General features: G+C 43.7%; 1 protein-coding gene across 1 annotated transcript; it reads right to left on the bottom strand.

Moving 5' to 3' along the window:
• Positions 1 to 642: 642 nt before the first annotated feature.
• Positions 643 to 20,112, bottom strand: LOC148055653 (uncharacterized). Its single transcript, XM_087758563.1, has 5 exons — positions 19,670 to 20,112; positions 18,757 to 18,880; positions 11,693 to 11,724; positions 1,561 to 1,732; positions 643 to 738 (listed from the first exon to the last, which is right to left on the bottom strand). The coding sequence occupies exons 1-4, from the start codon at positions 19,836 to 19,838 to the stop codon at positions 1,716 to 1,718; spliced, it is 342 nt and encodes a 113-aa protein (XP_087614689.1). The 5' UTR covers positions 19,839 to 20,112; the 3' UTR covers positions 643 to 738; positions 1,561 to 1,715.
• Between the last annotated feature and the right edge of the window lie 272 nt (positions 20,113 to 20,384).

Below are 20,384 nucleotides of genomic sequence, written 5' to 3'. Positions count from 1 at the left end.
TTCCAGCCAGCCTAACCTGCCCCTCATCACCACTGAGACGGTCCACCAGGGCTCCCTGTTTCCCACCAGCTTACTGAATTTTGTTGGGACCTGGACCTGGCCCTGGTGTGTCATGTGGCTTGATTAGCTAGTGCAACAACATGGCCGTGAAAAATCATTAGGTTAACTTAAGGAAGAGTGATTTTTCCCAGTGAAAGTTAATCTTCACAGTCTTTGCAAAAATAAAGTCATGACTAAAATAAGCATTGCTCCATGTCAGCTTTATTTATGGTAAGCTGCAATTACTTCATATTCATTCTTGGTATCTGAACAACAGCTAGAATCACTGGCTCTCCTTAACTTACTCCCACAGAAAATGTCATCGGGATCTAATTATCTGAATGAAATGCACTTTCTCTGATGCCTGCTTTCTTATCTACACAATAGTTGAGCTAGGCATTCTTATTATTGTAGTTATGAGTTTGCACATTTCATTCTCTTCCTGGAAAAGGTGTTCAGATGTATGTACCCCACGTATGAGTAAGCTGAAGCAAATCAAGCCTTGGATGAAAAGGCTGAGAAACGGTGTGGCACTGGGTGAAGGATTTCTTGTAATTCCTCAATTGGTTTTAAGGGCTTCTCCTTCCTGTGAAACTTGGTGGGTTCTGCTCCTGCAGCTCTTTGTCCAGGAACCCAGTGTCTCTATGTGCTGCCATTTGTCTTGTGCATTTTTGCAGGGAACTGCTTAGTGTTTTTCATCTGCAAGAAATGTGGTTGTGCTGCGAAGACTTGTGGGACACAGAGTACTACAAAACCAAGAAGCACACAGTTCATTTTCCTACCCTCGAGCAGGGTCAACTCTTTATCGAAAGGTCCAGAAGATATGGAGTAACTTTTAAATGTTCTCTGCTAATGCCAGTGCTGAGGAACGAGTCTGATCAGTGAATGTGGGAAAGCTATCTACAAAGAATTTAAAGAAGTCACTGAGGCAAAGACTACCAGAGAACCAAAGAGTACACAGGAAAGAAAATGTCAGAAGAGTGGTGTTGGTGTGGTGCCTTCATGCCTTAAACAATTGCAACTGGATTAATCAGGCACACACTTCTAGGCAGCAGCATGGCCTGAGCTGAGCTCTGCCTGTTCTTCTGCCTGTCCTGCTGATGCCTACGGGATTTTTAGCCCTCTGGCCTGCACTGCGCTCAGAGATTGTAAACTGGGGACTGATGGACACGGTGATCGTTTGTTCTTTATAACTCTGACCAGAGAGCCTCCCCGCTCCAATGTGCTGCTGCCGGCCCCCTGGGAGTGGCAATGCTAAGGAGCTTGGATGTGACTCTGTTGATCCAGACTAGGAACTGGGATATAAAAGACTCCTTTTCACCATTTATCTGAACCTCTTAGACTTTTGGTCGAATGAGAAGTAGCTCTCCTTTTCTAGCCCTTAGGTTAGAGAGTATCCATAACCTCCTTCTCAGGGGCAGACAGCTCCCTATCTCAAGATGGACGGGAACGGCAGCCCCGTGCTCCTTGCATTCACTGTGTTATATTACAGAATGAGGGAACCGGGCTTGTGTCACCTACCCCAGTTTTTCGTTAGTGTCACTGGTTCCTCTCTGTGGGTATATGTCCTGGCACAGGCTGGAGAACAAGACATGAGTCTTCCAAACACCCTCGTGTGTTTTTCACTCCCTTTGGTTCATACATGCATGCAGCTGCTGAAGATGAGCGTCTGTGATCTATCTGTATCTCAACCCTAGATGAAAGTGAGGAATACAGAGGTTGGGTTAGTGCAAAAAATGCCCTGGAAAGAAAAAAAAAAAATGCTAATTAGCACTTGGAAAAGAGCAAGGTACATAAATAGCCTGACAATTCAGGTGTCCATTTCCTCTAAATAAATCTGTATCTGCCACAACACCACATCTCACTCTAACTCAATAAATTGATGAAAACACAAATCTTGCAGGGTTTAGTTAGATAGCAGCACTGAAGATCAGTCCTTTGTTTTTTAATTTTAGCATTCATAGCAAATGCACAGAAGATGTCGATTTTCAATATCATGGCTTTATTCTGCAGATTCACCTTGAATGGACTATCAGGTGTGGCATAAGCACACGTAAGTGCCTGGAGTCTGAAAATTAGACAGCAGCTATACTGTGTAGTGTAGTTACATTATTTTATTTGAGTTTTTTTCTCTAGCATTTCATTCAGCCAGAGAATTACTGACTGATCCTTTCTCCCTAATGTTCCTTTGGATGGAAAAGGATGCTTCAGAAAATCTGACAATTCCTGTGGTACTCCAAATATCAAAGATCAAGGACTACGTATTGTATCAAGTGATTAAATACTGCAGATGGCAGAGAAAGTTAAATATTAAATTCTCCCCCACTCCTTGATTGCCCATGACCTCCCTCAGCTGGCATTACTCTTCAAATATGCTGCAGTTTTTTCCCCAGCACCAGTGCCACTGTTTTATATCCAATATTAAACTGCTTAACATAATATACAGTCCTTGAGCTTTGATACTTGTTCTGAGAAGTACCGATGGATGTGCTAGTGATTTTGATGAGGTGAGATACATTGCAGTCAGTTCCCAAGAAGCATTGTTTGTCAAAGCAATTTTGGTGCACAGGGGTATGTGCCAGTTGACTGAAATGTAGCAACTCGCCGTGCACAGTACTCTTCCTATCAGTTTAAAGTAACTTCTTAATTTTTCTTCCAGCTGTAAAAATGTTGAGCTGTGTTGTATCGCTCTTCCTCCTCTGACAACTGGGAGACATTACAAAATTGTCATTTGTTCCAGCTAGCAATTACTCTCTGTCATTTTTTAATTCCAATGACTGGAAACAGAAAATGTGTTAAATGTTTATCTCAATTTTTCCTAAAAGCATAGAAGATCCCAAGCAAAAACTCGGCTGCTGGTCTGGACAGTACAGGGTGCAGTATAGCATTTTTAGGCACCAGGAACTCATGCTGGTGTGCCCATTTGTGCTGGCCCTGATCCAGAGAGAGCACTCGAGCATTTGCCAAGCTTTAACACGCTTAAGTCTTCCTCCCTTTTACTACATGCTTCCCTAAGCCAGCACCCTGTCCCTGGGCGGGCTTGGTGTGCTGCAAGGTGGTTGGGAATCCCCCCATGCCACCGTCCAGCTCTTGGGCACGTCTCTGCAGAGTGTGCTGGCAGCTTGTGAGGGCTCCGCACGGCTGGGGCAGGCGGGCTGCGGGCACTCAGTGTCCCCAGCCCCCCATGACCCCTTGTACAGGTGGCTGGAGACAGAGCCAAGGTCTTAGGGATGGACAAAGCAGTGACCAGATTGGTTTTGTCATTTGATTTTAATTAAGCTGGTGTTATAGGATTTTCTTTGCTCATAAAAGAGTGTAGCTGGGCAGGGGAGATGGAGACAGACAGCTCCTTTGGGACCAAATGGGAGCATTGGGGACATGGACTTAGCTCTTTTCCCTATCAGGGATGCCCCCAGCAGGGATCACAATCTTGGGCCCTGCAGGCTGGTGCTCCCAAGTAAGCCTCCAGCAAATGCCTCCTGGCCCTCCAGGCCAGCTCTCAATCCTAGCATCTGAAAGAGCGCCCGACACTACAGCTGGGACCCGTGTCCCCAGTGCGTGGCCATTGCAGGGTGACCGCTGGGGACCGAGCCTCCTGTCCATGCTCCTGGAGAGTCACCCGTGACAGCAAGGGATGCTGGTGGGCCACTCGCGGCTCCCTAAAGCCAAAGCCGGCGGGATTCGTCCGGCTCTGCTGCATTCCTCCCCGAGTCCAGTAGATGGTAACATTATCTTACATATGGGCTCGGCTCTTATTTAGCGAGCCTGAAAGGAGAGCGCTTTCCCTTATTCAAATGCCCTGCACTGTCCTACAGAGAGTTAAAAGAAAATTTCAAGGAAATTATTCTGGCTTTTGGTACTGCAGAACTGCCCCAAATCTGATCAGGATTGCTTTGAAGCTGCGTAGAGCAGCTTTCTTTTGAATGTGTCATTTATTACTTCATCAGTTGTTGAGGTATTAATCCCCAGTCTGAATTATAGCTTTAGTTTTCAACCAAAAAGTCTGGCATTACGTAAGGATCAGGACCATTTTAAGCCATGCGTGATTCTCATTCCGACAAACGGCAACCGGAGGAGTAAGCAGGACAGGAGCGTGGTCTGGGGGGAAGGGCTTCCTTAGCCCCTTACCCCCTTGCTCCCCTTCATTTTCTCCCCAAAATTTCTGAAACTGCCTTTGCACCTTTACAATTTTTATGTATTTATTTATTCATTATCTTTAAATTCCAGGGTATTTTCAAGGACTCAGACTTTTCTGATGAGAACTTGCCCTTACTAGAATGAGAGATAGTGAGTCAGGAAAATCATTACGGAGGGAATCCTTAAGCTTTTCTTTTCTTTTCCCCCTTCTGCTCTTCCTCATTTCATCATGTTAGATCAGAGCTGCAAGAGCTGCTTGGGGACAGCACACTAGTATGTTAAGTGGGGGACCCACGGCTGTGGAGAACAGACTGAAGACTTTGCCCCCAAACTGTTTTCTAAATGAAGATTTGTAGCAACAAAGGGGTGCCCAGCCCCCAAGCCTTTAATTTTAAAGAAAAATTCTGGGGCGAGTATAAGGGCTCTGCAAAAACAAGTGTGAACCAGCCACCAAAGCAGCATTTGAGGCAATGTAAAGCAAACCATGCAAAAAGGTGGCCACGGTATGGTGGGAAATCCAGGAAGGGCCTGAGATAGCAAGACGAAGACTTGCAGGTTGGTGCAAGAGCTGGAGGCAGTGTCCCAGCAGCCTCACAGGAGAGGGTTGCGGCTAATGGGATGACCACGAGGTGCCAAGATGTGGGAGGTACAGAGAGGCCACATAAGTTGTGGGCCAGATTGACTAGATGGCTCTTGAGTGCCTACCTGGTTTTACCTGAAACAGTTAACCATTGGGTATGTGACTTGAAAGCATTAATAGCAGAACTGTAGGATGTGTACATGCTTTTAATACAGGATTTATTTACTAGGCATTGAAAGATCTCTCAGTCAAAGCTGTTTTCTAGGGAGTGAAAACCTGCAACTGAGACTTGCATGTGTGCATGCCTCACATGCAAGAAATGGTACAATGTGAGCCACCATTTTAGTTCTGGTAGTGCATGTACTATGTGCCAAGGAGATCATTTTGGCAGAATTGCCATTTTGTGCCTAGAAGAAATGAATTAACAAGTCTGATTATTTGTACTTGATAAAATTTTAAACTGTACATGTTAAATCCCAGGATTTAATTCTATTAGTATAATGTAACCCTCTTTTTCTTAATTTTACTTTCCATAGCTTCTTATCTTTCAGTGTAATTTACTTAATAAAGCTTATAAGTTCAGCAGTAAAATCAACTTTGTCTTTAGCTAAATAAGAAGAAATCCAGTAGAACTATGATAAATTTGATACGATTCATTTTTAGCCTGCTTTTGCTGTTTCTTTTTGTCTTTTGAAAATAAGTGCCCTGTAGTAGGGCGAGTTTAATTTTGTTTTCCAACACCACACATACTGCAGCTTGCACTATGACCTTTAAGGGAGAAGCAGAGACCTCACTGCCATTTGGCTGGGCAAGGTCACTTTAACCTTTGAACAGAAGTAGATGGGTTTTAGGCCCTCGGGATTTCCTGCCTACCACAAACAGGTCTGCAGCTGGCTGTGTCTTGCCCATGGGCTCCCTTCCGAGTTCCTCAGGACGCCCTGGCTGAGGTTCCCAGCAGCCACACGCTGCAGTCTGCTGGTTTTGCGTAATGTTGCCACTCAGGAAAATTCAAAAAAGGTGAAGTAAATACCAGTGAATGCAACAGTGCTGTATTTGTATCTTGATAGCGATAATTTAAATTATATTCCAAGTACTGGTAGCAAAGATGAAAGCAAGCTTCATTCAGGTGTGTTAAAGAGCTGCAAGTGTTGATTGCTGGCATGAAGAATGCATTCCTATACAAACGTTTGATCTTGCAAACTTTTATAATGCTATCAACAAATCTTTCCTGATGAATGATGACTCAGAACAGAGCTTTTCACTTGGCATTTGATAATTCATTTCAATTGCAGCAGAAAATAATTGTTCTATTCAAGCATACCAGGATGTACTTACTCTGTTCCTAATGAGTACATTAGAACAGGCAACTCATCCCTGTCTGATTTTAGCACAGGCCACAAACTTTATGACTGACTCATTATTCAGTCACCTCTCAGCCTGAAGAATAAAACTCCAATGCGTTGCAATAGTTTATTAACAGTGTTTTCCCTTTTTATAAATCACTCCGGTATTCACTGATTTGTTGGAAGAATCTGGGAATCTTTGGGAATCCTATTGGTGAACCTCATGTAATATTCTCTCTATTTTGCTTGAACGGCTTAAAAATGGAGCAATAAGATTTTGATTGTGGAACAGACTGACTAAAGAAAAATAAATTAGCTTACATTTTGTCTACAGTTAGAGTATGTCCTAAATAAATAGCTCAAATGTAGGCAGAGTTTTCAAAGAAAAGTGGATGACTCAGAAGAACATGTCATACCAGCACTCGGTATGCTCTTATTGCCTATGAGACTGCAGAAACCATTTAGCATTGCCTTTAAGGAGGCCTGAGTCCCTAACAACGTCAAAAGCTGTGTATCACTTGGGTAAGAAATTACTCTGCTTCATTGGTGACCCTTGTCTCAGAGAACATAAGAGGTGTTTGCTTTCCAGAGTGTCCTTTTTGGTTTTGCTTGCACTAGGAAAGACATAACTGGACCCTTCGCGTTACCCAGCTTGTTGGGGGCACGAGGGTGTAGTGAAGTCAGGTTTCAGAAAATGATTCGGTCTGTTTCTAAATTCTGCAAAACAGCAGGGCAAAATTTGGTAGGTGTATCATGCAGTGTGGAACATTTGTGTACTTAATTCTCACCAGGGCAGTCTCTCTGTCTTCGGGGAAGGTGAATGAACATACCAAAATGTCTCTATAGTAATGAAAGAAAACTCATTGTGCCACTGGAGATTGAAGCTGCATGGCCCCGTGGGTAATAAATTGCTACTATTCAGGCTCATGAGAGCATCAAGAAAAGCTGATGCAGAGTACTCTAATGACCATTATAACTGACTGCAGTGAAAGAGACTGTTATTTAAGTATGTTTCAAAATGTACTGTAAATTGGGCAAAGGTACAGCTGCACTTATGCACTGAGACAGCCTCTGGTTTTATTCAGCCTGACAGACTTTGCTCTTTGAATTCAGGTTTTCTCTATGTGAGCTGAATGCTCTTAGTATTTATGGCCCCTGTTTGTAAGGGAAGAAGAAAAGCCAGGGAGAAGTGGTCCTGTTAGCACAGGCTCCAGCTGGACAGCACAGGCTGCGGGTGAAGGCATGGCAGTGGAGGGGAGGGTCCAGCCACCATTCAGCATCGCACTGTTACCCTTCCCCAAAACCACCTACTTGTACCTCACACCAAACATGACCCCTATGAAGACAGTGTTTCTGAGTGAACCTAAAAAGGATCTTTGAGATCAAGTGACAATACTTCACAAACAATTACGTTGCCATGGAGAATCAAGATTTTTGCTTTATGTGACCACCTGGACCAGACAGTCCAGACTCTCCTCCCCACTGCACATAAGCCAGGTTTGTTTGATTGATGTATACTCCTACCCGGCTTTATAGGCTACTTGGTTTACAGAACCATTTGATTGCTCATGTATAGCTATTTGCTTGAAAATAAGGGGGGACAAGCACAAAGTTTCTTTGCTGTGCCATATGGGCAGTGAAATTTATGGCATACTGTTGGTCAGTAAGATACATCCTTGCCTTGGGATTTACAGCTTGGGGTAGGTCAACAGCTCCCATCTTCCGGGTTTTTTGGCTGGGTCCTTCATGGTTGACTTTGCCTTTTGGCTGTTTGGCTCTTTTGGGTCTAGTTCAGTCTTTTTCTTGAGGGTGAGACGTGGCGTGCTACGTATTCATTTTTTTCTGAAGAGACTCTTGCAGATATCGTGGAGTCATGCAGCGTGCCCATTTAAATCAGTTTATCACCAGGCAGGTACATTGTGATCAAGTAACTGAGACAAACAACTTGCAGCAAGCAAGCTGCCAGCAACATTTGGGCAGACAACAGCGCAACAAATCATCTGTGTGAGCCTCATGTTCAGCACATGGGGTCAGACCTGTGCTACCCAGGAACCAGCTAATCTCCAGTTTGTTTGAATTGTAGTAAGTAAAGGTGGGCATCTTAGCTAATGAATTTCTCCATGGAGAAAATAAAGCACACAAATTACAGTCAACTCCTTATAATAGTGACCTTCCTAGAGAATAAAATGACTTGAGTCAGGATTAAAGAATTATTGCATGGGTGTTTGCTGACATAATTTGGTTGCTGAATAAATTTCCAGTAATTGGTAGCAATTAGTCCAGTCTTTGTCAGGCAAAATGGAGACTTCTCCTTGAGTGAAACCCACGAAAGCTAGTGGAAAGACAAGTGTCTAAAAGATAAAGCAGTTTTCTAAGGAAGGGCTCTCTGGTTTGCATGAAGCTTGAGGTGAGGACATCATCCAAATGCTGATTGTGTGCAGAGCATCGCCAAGTAGCTGTAAAGGAATGAACTAAAAGTGTTTTCTCCCAATTGCTTCTGAGTTTCCAAAGATTATCGAGAACCTGCACAGAAGCAGCTCATTAACTCTCAACCTCTTGCGTTTTCTTCTTGTTCATATCTGTGAATAAGAAGATCACTTAAGCCACCAGTCAGATGATTAAGGTTGATCGGCATTTTTTAATAGGTCAATTTCCTTATTAGTGTTAAAGCTGGTATAAACAATTCTACAAAGTTTTTTTTCACATGCTTCCAAACCTTCTTAGCTATTTATTTCTCATGGTATCATCATCTCTGCACCACTCTTGAATCCAGAAGAAATTCAAGGAAGCAGCTGACGTTATGTTAGACACGCAGCGTGAAAAAAAGGGGATCTGACCAAGAATTTCTCTTTCCAGGTTAGCATTCTGCTGCATTTGTTTGATTCTTTGTCTATTTACGACCCGTTTTAAAACTACTCCAAAGCATGAGAGCTGAATGTCTTAAACCAGCTGAGAGCACACATGTTTAGACATGAAGTTAAAGATCAGAAGCTTTGATGAGTGACAGCTGTAGCGGAAATACATGCTAAATGCTGTCAGCCTGCCCAGCTTAGGGTCCTTCAGGTAGACAGCTAGCTGGAAGTAGTAGTGCACCCATATGAAACAGTTGTTCAGTGTTTGCACTGAACAAAACCCTCTTTTGTCTTTACTAATTTCCAGCCTACAAAAGCAAAAAAAAAAAAAAAAGGGGGGGGGGGGCCTGCCTCCATTACCATTTAATAAAATGTCTGTAAAGCCTTTTCCTTTACATCTCTGGAGTGTTCGGTCCACGTGCTACCCAACTTGCCCAATAGTCACTGATTCTTCTTGAGTCCTTTTTATTGGCCCATACTGCTCAAAATGCCTAATGCTTCCACTCCCTCCATCAGTTTCAGGTGGTCTAAAACCAATTTGTACCATGGTTTGACATTTCTTTTGACACCTGCCAGATTGTGAATACATCTAGTGACTATGCTGGTAGGGTAGGAACATGATTAGGCAAAAAGAAAGTCACAAGTGAAGGGAAGGATGAAATATAGTTAAAAGTATTGCCAATATTCTGTGGCATTAAGATTTCAGAGCTGCGAGGAGTTTATGTCAATGGATATTGTTTTATAAATTGTATTGTTTTAACTCACTCTGACCTGATTCTGAAGGAAATATCTTCATTAACTTCCTATGTATTTGACAATAAAGTTCAAAGGAATCAAGAAGTATTTAAAACATAGAATTACAAGTAACTCCATTTCTGAAATATCTGATATTGGTTAAATATACATCTTCTAGCTACATTTAATTACAATTCTTTTTAAAAATATCCCCGTTCAAGATATTAAAGAATTAGGTCAGTTACTACAAATACCTTGGCTCATTTAAACAGTTCTGAATATTGCCGTTATGAAAACTGACTTACATAATATTTATAATTTCACCTATTTTTGGTTTTCAGTTCAATAAAAAATTCCTTATGCCTCTACAATGGTGATGATAAAATAAAACACCTTACTTGTGGTTTCAGGTCAGGCAGAGACTTGCAGTTGACTGTAACATTAAGGCAGCCAGGTGGTCATTGAGTTCCATGGGACCTCCATCAGGCACACAGGCTGTTGTGCATCCCTCCCCATGAAAGCAGGCTCCTTTGAAGAGTCTTTTCCCTTATGACCCTCAGACCCACAAAGGGCTCAGAATTTAAATGGACCAAAATTAGTTGTGCTTGTTTTAAGAAAGGAGCTCAACCTTTGTGTTACACAGGCTTGAATAATTCTGCTGAAACCAATGAGACTCTCTGAGGGTTTTAAATTGCTGCAGCTGAAGTAACTGAAAATTGGATCCAGGTCTGAAGGACTAGAGACTCAGGCATCACTAGCACTGACTGAAAGCTAAAAAGCTGTAAGTGTGGAAATCGCAAAGAAGCATTTATACCATCTACCAAAGAGTGCTTTGGGCACTTGGATATGCACACCTCCTTCCTTTGATTATGTAGAGAACTGGGCCACCAGCATTTGGGTTAAATATCTAAACACACCTAAAGTCAACAGTGTTAATAAGCCGCCACTTCTTGTGCAAACCTCTAATCTTTTCCATGTTTGAACTAGGAGAAGGAAGGCACACAGTTAGGAGGATGACACCTTTCTGAAGAGGACACATGAATTGAGTGGGTCCCTAGTTAGGAGAAATGACACAGTGATGTTCCCATCCACAGCTGCAGCCATCTGGACTGCCTCTGAAACCAGGCAGTCGCCCCAGGCATGCAGAAGGATGACTTCCAGGTCAGGGGCTGAGCATAGGAGATAAATACAGCTACCACTGGCTTCAAATGCTGGTGGACCAAAAGGTCCAGAAGGCTAAGGCGACAGTCACACAGGGGTCATTCAGTCCAGGCAGGGCCACATGTTGTTGGTTCAAAACAAGTAAGTTACGGGCCGAGACTACTAATGTGATTTTTCCAAGCATGGACAGCAGGCTTCTGTGAAGACTACAAAAATCTGGAAAATAAAATACCGGTCAGCAGATGCTAGACATGAAGGTGAGACACAGTTTGGGATGAGATGGCATATTCCTGAAATTGTCACTGCTCATAATTTGACAGCGTTACAAAGGAAATAATTTGCCCAGTTTTGAAATATGCATTTGAACGTCTGTTCCATTAAACACACATCAGTATGTTGCCACCTGTCCCAGTCACGCTTGATAATGAATGGTATGCAGAGATAATACACCTGCCTGGCCTTGTAAATGTTCTGCAGGGAAAAATCAAAATTAGGTAATGTAAGTCAAATTTGGATGGATAGTCCTGTTACAGTCAATGTTAAATCCAGTGCCCTTAATTACTTTGTTGCCTGAATTGGACACCCTTCAAATAATGAGGGGGGGGAAATAAAGCTTCTTGACAGTTAAGAGCCAAGGAATACAATTTTGTTGCAAGGTCCATCAGTTACCCACAGATGACAGCAAATCCCCATGTAGATCAATCAGAGAGGTAGTAGAAAATGAAAGTAAGGGTTGGCACACACACTATTTAAAGATATTAAAGCTAATGTTGCCATGACTAAAGATAAAGCAAGCGAGGCTGCCATCGAGATCCTACTGAAATCAGTAGGAGTCTTCCATTTACCTTGCAGGACTGTGGAGCAGGCCTTGATGTAGCTATAAAAAAAAAAATATATATATATATATATATGAAGAAAAAGACACCAATTAAGGCCAGGAAAGGGGTTAACTTTAAGAATGTACTAATGCCTTTGACGTATGTCTTAAGTACTTTGAATACCAGCTTATTTTCTGGCTAAAAGCTGGGATTCTTTTAATAGCTTCCAAAAACCTTTGTCTGAGGGAACCTCGTTCTCGCATCTATGTGGAGCAGATGTGGGCTTATGATGTGCTTTAAACCTTGGGGTAGAAATTTCTGCCTAGGAAGTTTTCCTGCTTAAATATTTAAGAAATGGAAGCTGTGGGTGTCTCTGCTAGAACAACTGTGAAGTGCTGTAAATCAGCAAGTGATGAGAGGATAATATGCACATCTCCCACACTGATTTCTGCCTGTTGGGCTCTTACACGGTGTTGACTCTGCAAAGAATCACTGCCAAATGAGGTTGCTCCAAACAGGCTCTTGGACTGTTGTCCCACCATGGCATTTCATTACCCATCATGTTAAAAGAGAGATGAATCATTGCAAGGGCTCACTGTGCTTCCAGATTTCCCGGTTTATCAAGCTCACATATGGCTTTCCTAGGTAGGAGCTGGGTGAAACTCAGAAACACCACTTCCTTCTTCGATTACTTTCTTTTGAGAAACAAGTATTTACAGCCATGCAGCCTGCAAGTCAGTTGGCTGTTTGTTGGTCCCTAATCAACTTGCAGTTACAAAGAGTACCTGTCCATCACAAATCAGGTGCACGCTATATAGCAAGTAGCTCTAAGGCTTTGTATATCACATTTATATATCACATAAGCCAGCCATATGAGAAATAGCAAATGCAAGCGAATCAAGGCTGGGCAGAGTCAGGTTTTATAACTAGGTAATATTCCTTTTGCAAGCTTCTCCCTTGAACAAGCTGTCACTAGACTGCAAGATACTGAGATCACGCCTCTCGATATTTCAGCTAGTGGCTGCACCGTTCTGACCAGAAACTGGCTGTGAGCCACGTCACTGAAATCCAGCTACTGATGCAACTTTCTCTGAAGTTCAAGGATCATCAGTTCTGGATTCAGTAAATTATTGCTCATCAGCTGGGATGTTAAACATAGCATTGCAGACAAATACCAGGATAATTACAGGGGGAGGTTCTCATACCATATAACTTAGGAGCTAATTTAGGTATCCAAGTCACTTAGAGGGTCTGCAAAGAAACACTGATTCCCTCAAGGGGGAATTCAAAGCTTCAAAATTAAATATCTAGGAAAGTTTAAAATAGCTGGTGTGAACATACCCACTGTCCTCCATGGTTTCTAATTCCCCTTGTACTTTAACTGCTCATGACATTTCTCACAACCTCCTTGTATAAAGCTGCTGTGTGATCCTACAGAAGTCTGCTAGACTTTTATTGCACCCCACAGTATGGGAGGCTGCTTTTCCCTGGTCCCCCTTGGTCATCCTTTGGTAGCAGAGTAACTCTACTGATGCATGTAATAGAGTATCTATAAAATATGATTGCACATTTGATCCCTGATGTTCCCAAGATATGGTACTGGGACCATATAAAATGCCTCTGCCAGCAAGCGCTTGAATTGTTGCATACTACTGAGCTGCTTGATGCATTATTAATACACTTTCTTATTCCAGGCTCTGGTTTGTGAGGCTACTATACACAATGTGTGTACTACACATCACTCACCCACAATATTATCCCATGAGTTTAAGCTGAAGCAAGGCCTGACACATATGAAGAAGAAAAAAACATTCAGCAATGTCAATCCCTGCATTGTACTCAGTTCTTGAAAGGCCTGATCGGCCTGATCCTTTTCTGACAGATGCCAATGACAGAATTGACATTAAGTGTAATGTTGTGAGACAGGAGGCTTTCTATCACATAAACAGTCTTCATAAATACATGTAAAATGTAGAATCATAGAAAAGAGAGGTGGAAAGGACCTTAAAATGTCACCCACAGCAGGCCAGACAGCCTGATGGACTTTTCTCTAACCTCTTCTTTAAGAACCCTACAGATGTACCTTCCTCAAGTGGGCTGTTCCCCAGCTTTACTGCCCTTAACTGAACCAATGAGCTTCCTGATGTCTTGCCAGAATCTTTTTTTGCCACAGATAAAGCCCACTGGTTTTCGTCTTATCTATCATGGATGCAGAAAACAGAAGGCTCCCTTCTTTGCAGCAGCCTTTTATGTATTTGAAAACTATTACCATGTCTCTGCTTCATTTTCTCTTCCATAGATTGCACAGAACCAATTAGTTCAATCTTTCATTGCAGGTCATGTTTTCTACTTCTCTGATCATTCTCACACTGAATAATAAGAGCTTTGTGAAAGGAAAAAGGAATCAAAATTATTGTACTGGTTATTATTATTATTAAAATTAATGATTCAATCACAATGCATTTTATTTGGGTTATTGCTAATCTAACTTTACCTTTAATGCTTAATAATGTGTACACAGATATATCCCTACAGATTGTGCTTCTGTGTTATGTTGGCTCACGGTCTTCGTGAGTTGTATTTCAGGAAATGAAAAAAGACTACAAGCCAGACAGACATGCTCTCAAGGCTAAGAAATATAGACATCCTCTCTTTCTCACTATGTGGTAGCTAATGCTCCACTGATAAGAACAGATACTTGTCTGAAATTGAGTATCTGCTACCAACACACAAGTCCACAGCAGTGGTGTACCCAGCTTTAGCTAGGCTGTCTTTCCTTGTCCTGTTGGGTGCAGCCCCGATCTCTGGGGCTTGTGCAGCTTCTGCCGCAAATCCCCGATAACCCAGTTACCCCTCTGGTCCCCACTAATTCCCTCAGCCCCGTGGTGACCAAGGACTCAGTGACCACAGCGTAATGGATGGGAGGGTTGACTTCAGGTTACACCGCCAGCCTTAGCAGCAGCCTTCCCTGTCTGATGAAGCTGCCCTCCGAATAGCCTTCCTACTGCACATGATATGAAAGTCCACGTTGAACAACACTTCTGAAGTGTTTCTGTACATAGTGTTTCTGATTTGGCAGAAGCTTGCTTTGAATGGGGGCTTAAGTGATCATCTTACACAGTATACCAAACGTAAACACAAGGGCAGTCCCAAGGGGCTGTTATCAGAAAGAAGCTTCAGTTATTGACTCTTGTAGTTGTGTGGCATCTAACGATAAAGCTACTGAAGTCCTATATAATAGCAAAAGAACCTTATTATATATGACCCTTATTATATATGACCCATGCGTAAAGACTTAGTGCAATACTTCCATGGATGTGTTGTTGGGAAAACACGCTGTCTGCAATTAATGCAAGAATAAACTTTGAAGTGTGTCTACCAAACTAGGTGATCCTAAGTAAAGGTGAACAGAATTTGTGATTCCTATTACCCCAAGTGCTACATAGAGGGATAGCTGACAATCAAAGAGTTAATCCAATCGCAAAATGAAAACTTTTCATGCAACCTGCTCCCTTAAAAGGTGCATTCGTCATTTTCACTCAAAATCTGTAAGAAAAAAAGAAAGGGAGGATAAAAGCTGCTAGAAAGCTGTGCAATTTAGGGGAGAAAGGAGAGGAACAAAACCAGAGGGGAAAAAAGGAGGAACAAAAGAACTCACTCAAAAAAAGGAGAGCAAAGAATATCCACCAAAGACGAGAGAAAGGCTGGCATCAAAAGAGGTTTTCAGCCTCAGAAAGCATCCAGCAGCCAGGCACTGCAGGTGATATCCCCACCAAATCCCCTCTGTAGAGAGAGATACTCTTGCAGGACATGCTACTAGTGTAGGGGTTAGGAGAGAAAGTGTGATTTTACAAGACTGAACTTCAGAGGGATTCTTTGAGCACCAGGATTCAAGCTGTTTTCCAGTCACTGAATGAAGCTCAGTGGCGTGTTTTGCCTTTTGGGCTTCTCTTTTTTGATTTACCTGTTACTTTTGGACTCATGCTTCAGTGAGCTACAATAATTAAAAAAGACTTAGCTTTCAATTTAAGTTACAATGACTTTGGATTTTGCTCACAGAGAAAAAAGTTCCCTGTGGAAAGCTGATATTTTTATGTAAGAATATAATGTCTCCACTGGAACACCCTTTTGAGGGAGAAACAACAAAAGAAATGGGATATGATCAGAATTTTATGGACTGCTCTAGTTTCTTATTTCCCCCATAAAATAAATTATGCATTAATATCTTTGCGTTCCCTGGGTCATCTAACTCCTAATATCCCCCAAAGGATGCACAGCATCCTAATGCACCCAACAATGATGTCACATCTGTGAATCGCTGTCACCAGAATCAATTATTCATAATCTGTCACGCACGTGCTTTCTTTTGCTAAGCGGTGGCCTTGCCCCTGCAAAGGCACTGTTCAGAGGACTGATGGTTGCCCCCAGGAAAGCCTGTGCCTTTGGCTTTGCAGCCCCCCGAGCCCATGCTTGCAGCAGTCTGGGGGCCCGAAAGCAGCCCCCCGCCTCCCCGCATCCCCAGGAGCACAGCAGGGCAGCGCGCAGCAAGCCCAGCGTGGCCCCCGGGCGCCTGCTGTGTTTCCACACTAGCGTGCCTGCCCTCCCATGCTGATCCGTCTGCGAGCAAAAACATGGACGAGGAGTTTTCATTTTCCTGGAGCCATTCACAGGGCAGGAACTCCCCGTTCCCAAGTTCAATTCTCCAGGCTTTAAGGAGCTGTCGTTAGCTTGGTGTGTTATAATGTTAAAAAAACCAAAGAGCTCTATGAGCCGCAGAAGTAATGAAACTGTCTTTCCAGTGGATTTGTTTCTGTTGCTTGAGCGACTTTTTTAACTGAACTACAAGACAGTAGTTCCCCTTCAGCTATTAATTGCTCCTTTAGTTATAACCAACCCCATTAGTTATAAAACGAGCCCCGTTCTCCCTCGCAGCCCCCCTTCCACAGAGGGTTTGGTGGTAACGCACCGGGTGCTGTGCACGATTTAAAAGTTAGAGCTAAGAGCATCGAAAGTGAGTTGGGAAAACAAAGCAATTGCTTGAGCCTGGTCCCATATCTCTGCCAGTGGCTATTTTATGAAAAGGGGAGAAATGAATTTATTTAGGAAACCTCCAGCCCTCTCTCAGGTGTGACTGAAATCTGCTGATTGGTTTGAAAATCATGGAGAGGGGAATGGCAAAGCAAACAGACGTGCACAGACTGGCTTGTTTTCATAAGAAACCAAGCTAGAAAATGTGCTTAAAGTATCTTCAGGTACTGCACTGACCTTGACTTCTCTCACTTCATTAATTTTGTGATTTTATCACCACATTTTCCAATTAAAAAAAATTCTCTTCCCCCTTCCTGCGTAAAAATTCTTGTCCCTCCCTCTCCCACCCCTCACCGATGTCCCTGTTTCTTTCAGCTCTCATAATCCTTGGTGTGATAATGGGTAAAGAAACGTTTTCAGACAAAAGCCTGATATTTTAATTTTGATAATCTCCCCGAGCAGCCAGGTTTGTGTGGGATGGAGATTAATGAAAGCAACGCACAATGCGCCCCTGTCACCAGGTAGAGTTAAGAAGCAGATAACCCTTGGGGAAGGAAATGGTTCAAAAGGGGAATAAGTAATAACACGTTTTAATTTTTCATGCATCCCTACCCGCTGAATCCTCTCTTTAATGGAAGGAGAACCCAAACTGCGAGCAAAGAGAAAATGAAAAAGAAACAGCAGCCTCAGTCTTTGGGTGGGCGCGTACAGGAGAGGGGCCTGGGGGGACCCTGCCAGCAGCAGTAATTGGGACCGACCCAGGGTGTACTGTAGCAAGGGGATTTTTTTCTGCACATTCTTATCACCTATCCTAAGGAGCCCAGTAAGCTGCACAGCCCCATAATCCCCAAATCCACATAGTGTCCACTGTCGTGGCCAGCTGAGGCAGAGGGGTTGGGGCAGAGCCCCGAGCAGACCCTCGCAGGGCTGGCGGCGCACCGTGAGGCACCAGGGGTTACAAATCAGGGCCCAGAAACTGCCCAGCCAGTGCTGTGGGTGCTCGGCCACAGCTTGGCAACTCGCCTGCCCGTCAGGAGATCCCCTGCTCCCTAGGGATGCCTTCACTCGCCGTGTAGCATTCAGCTGGCGGGGATCGCCTTGAGCCCCGAAAGGTGCTGAGGAACCTACCCACTTTCCTCTCAGCCCCAGGGCTCGTCAGGAGGCACCGAACCCATGGCACAATCAGCTCCTTCAGCAGAAAGCCCTCCTCAAGGCTTGCACAGCCAGAGCCTTTCCTGAGGCACAGAGGTATCCGCCTGCTGCTATTCGGCACTGCATTTCCCAGTAAAACCCACCCCAGGAGTCCATCCCTGGCAAAGCACATCCCAGGTACTTTTCCCCCAATAGGGCAGGGCAGGACAGGCATGGGAAGGACTGCTCCTGCTTGCTGAGGATGGAGACTAGAGACACATGTGCCTGCAGGGCAGCTGCAAACACAGTTGCCCCAGCCCCCCATTCCCTTCCTTGAAGACTTTCTGCATCTCCCAGGTGGCCACCACCAAGAGACGGTGTAGAAGTGGCCAGAAAGATGAAGATTTACCTCCTTTCTAGTGTTTTAACTGCAAAACCTGATCTCTCTCTTAATAGCTGCCCTTGCCCCTATATTGTGATCAGACTTGGATATACCTATAATACAGTTTATTACTTGGATTATTTTTTAACTCTTTGAGTGTAGCTGGCAGCCTTTACTAATCTCCTCCCATCATCTCACTAAAATTGTATTACAATGAGAACTGACTAAAATGACTGAAGGAGTCACGGATAAGTAGCTCACTCCTTGGCTTTTCATCTCATGAAATAAGCTTCAAAAAATTGTTTCTGAAGTGTTTCCTGAGTGATAACAATGCTCTGTCAAATGGTTTGAGAATCTATTCCCAATACTTTCTGAATGAGTACGTAGCCCAAGAGAGCTGCTAGAGTGAGGCTGGGGGGAAAGGCTGCCTGGAAGCATGGAGGAGACAGGGTGGATGATTAAACACATGCAACTACAGTACATATACTACATAGCAAAAATGCTTAACTGCAATAAAAAAGGAAAATGATGGCTTCATTGAAGCTCTTACCCATCATGATGCCTTCCTGTCACTCTGCATGAGGAAGCTACGAGAATATACTTGCAGAAGTGAAAGCACCATGGCCAAACTGCAGTCCCCAGTTGACCCCGCTGCAGCCAGTGGATCTGGGCTCCTGAAAGAAAGGACAGCATTAGACGATGGTGGGGAGCGCCCCTAAATACAGCGCTGGATATGAATAAGAATTACTGAGTAGGTCAGACAATTTGGGGATCAGTCCCTGTTACCCTTAATTATGACTACAAGTGTGAGTCTTTCAGCTTTCAGAAGGTCCAGACAGCAGCCCCCTTGTCAGCCCTGTCAACTCAGAAGTTTATTGTTGTCTTTTTAACAGACCAGACCTCTGCAACCAACTCCATACACATTTGGTGACAGTTGCCCCCGGGACTGCTCGCCCTCCCGGCCAGGTGGCAGGTCTGTCCTTGAGTCCTGGCGCCCTGCCTGCAGTCTCTCTCCATCTGCAGCTTGGGCAAGTCTCGACATCTAATGTTGTGCTTTCTTACTTGTAATGTAACTGTAGACTCACACCGAGCCCCCCTTTACCTGTCCACTTGCTGCCCTGTTGACCCTGGGCGTTTAGTTTGCTAAAGCTGTGGCTGGGCTTGAGCAATAACAGCCTAACCAGAAGCTCAAGCAACTGCATGTTTACACCCACGCACACAAATAATCATAACAGAAAAAAACTTATTCAACTCATTTCACGTTCTAATAAACAAAAGCAACACCTATGCCACTGACCCATATTGCATTTATGCTGTTTTGCCACAGGCTTTTTTCAGCATCAGAGATTCAGTAGCGGAACAGACACGCTGGTAAGACTGCATCTCATTTTGGAAATGCTGCCAGGTGCTGGGTTCCCCTCAGACATCTTGAAACTCCCCCTCATATCTCAAATATGACATACCATCAAAGAACTTGTCTTGCAGCAGCAAATGCTTTCCTGGCTGCGTGTTTTTGATGGAAGGTTCTGCTCTGCTCCACTGTAATCCTTTGGTTGTAGCCAGGTTTGTGGAGTCATCTGTTTTGTAACAACACAGGAGTTTGTAAAAGGTCTTGTGCGTAGGTACCACCATAGTGCCTGCTGTGAGTACTGGCTACTGCATAAACCAATCAATCTCCACCTTAACTGTAGTAAATGTTGACCCTGCTCTTCCAAAATCTGTTTCCAAGCTTCACTCTTCTCATGACTGGAAATCTTCTGATTTGCGGCCTAAGTTTATTCATAGGCAGGGTGTACCTGCTTGTTTTCACCAGCTTTGTCCATTGCCTTACACAGTTTTTCTGCCTCCTTGGTGCTTAACCACTGGATGTATTGACAGAGGGCAATAGGATCTCATTCTGGCTTTGTTTTGCTCCCCTTTCCTGCTCTTCTTTGCCCTCCCCTTTGGGTATCTGCATCCAACATCTGCTTCTCCTACTTCCAAACTGTCACCCTTGATCCGTGAAGGAGGGGACTTCCAGCAGTCACTGAGGGCACAAGGATCCATCTCTCTCTCCAAACCTTTGTCTGAAAGCAAATTAATAGCAAAAAAAGAGCCCAAGAAAGCCTGTAATATTTGCCCCACAGGTAATGGGATCATCAGGTGCAACTAGTTGGTGGCAGGTTCAAAAGAGACAGA

Source organism: Nipponia nippon, unplaced genomic scaffold, assembly GCF_047370975.1.
Source record: "Nipponia nippon isolate SJK-2023a ecotype South Korea unplaced genomic scaffold, ASM4737097v1 scaffold_2, whole genome shotgun sequence".
Classification (NCBI taxonomy): domain Eukaryota; kingdom Metazoa; phylum Chordata; class Aves; order Pelecaniformes; family Threskiornithidae; genus Nipponia; species Nipponia nippon.
This window is presented reverse-complemented; position numbering and strand designations above follow the sequence as displayed.

What these genes read in the sequence shown, in the direction of transcription:
- LOC148055653 (XM_087758563.1), bottom strand. Translation starts at nt 19,838, where the DNA reads ATGGTGGTACCTACGCACAAGACCTTTTACAAACTCCTGTGTTGTTAC. An exon ending in GCAAGACAAGTTCTTTGATG is followed by an intron (nt 18,881 to 19,669) that starts GTATGTCATATT and finishes CCTTTCTTTCAG; the next exon opens with GAGCCCAGATCCACTGGCTG. An exon ending in ACAGGAAGGCATCATGATGG is followed by an intron (nt 11,725 to 18,756) that starts GTAAGAGCTTCA and finishes TTTTTTTTATAG; the next exon opens with CTACATCAAGGCCTGCTCCA.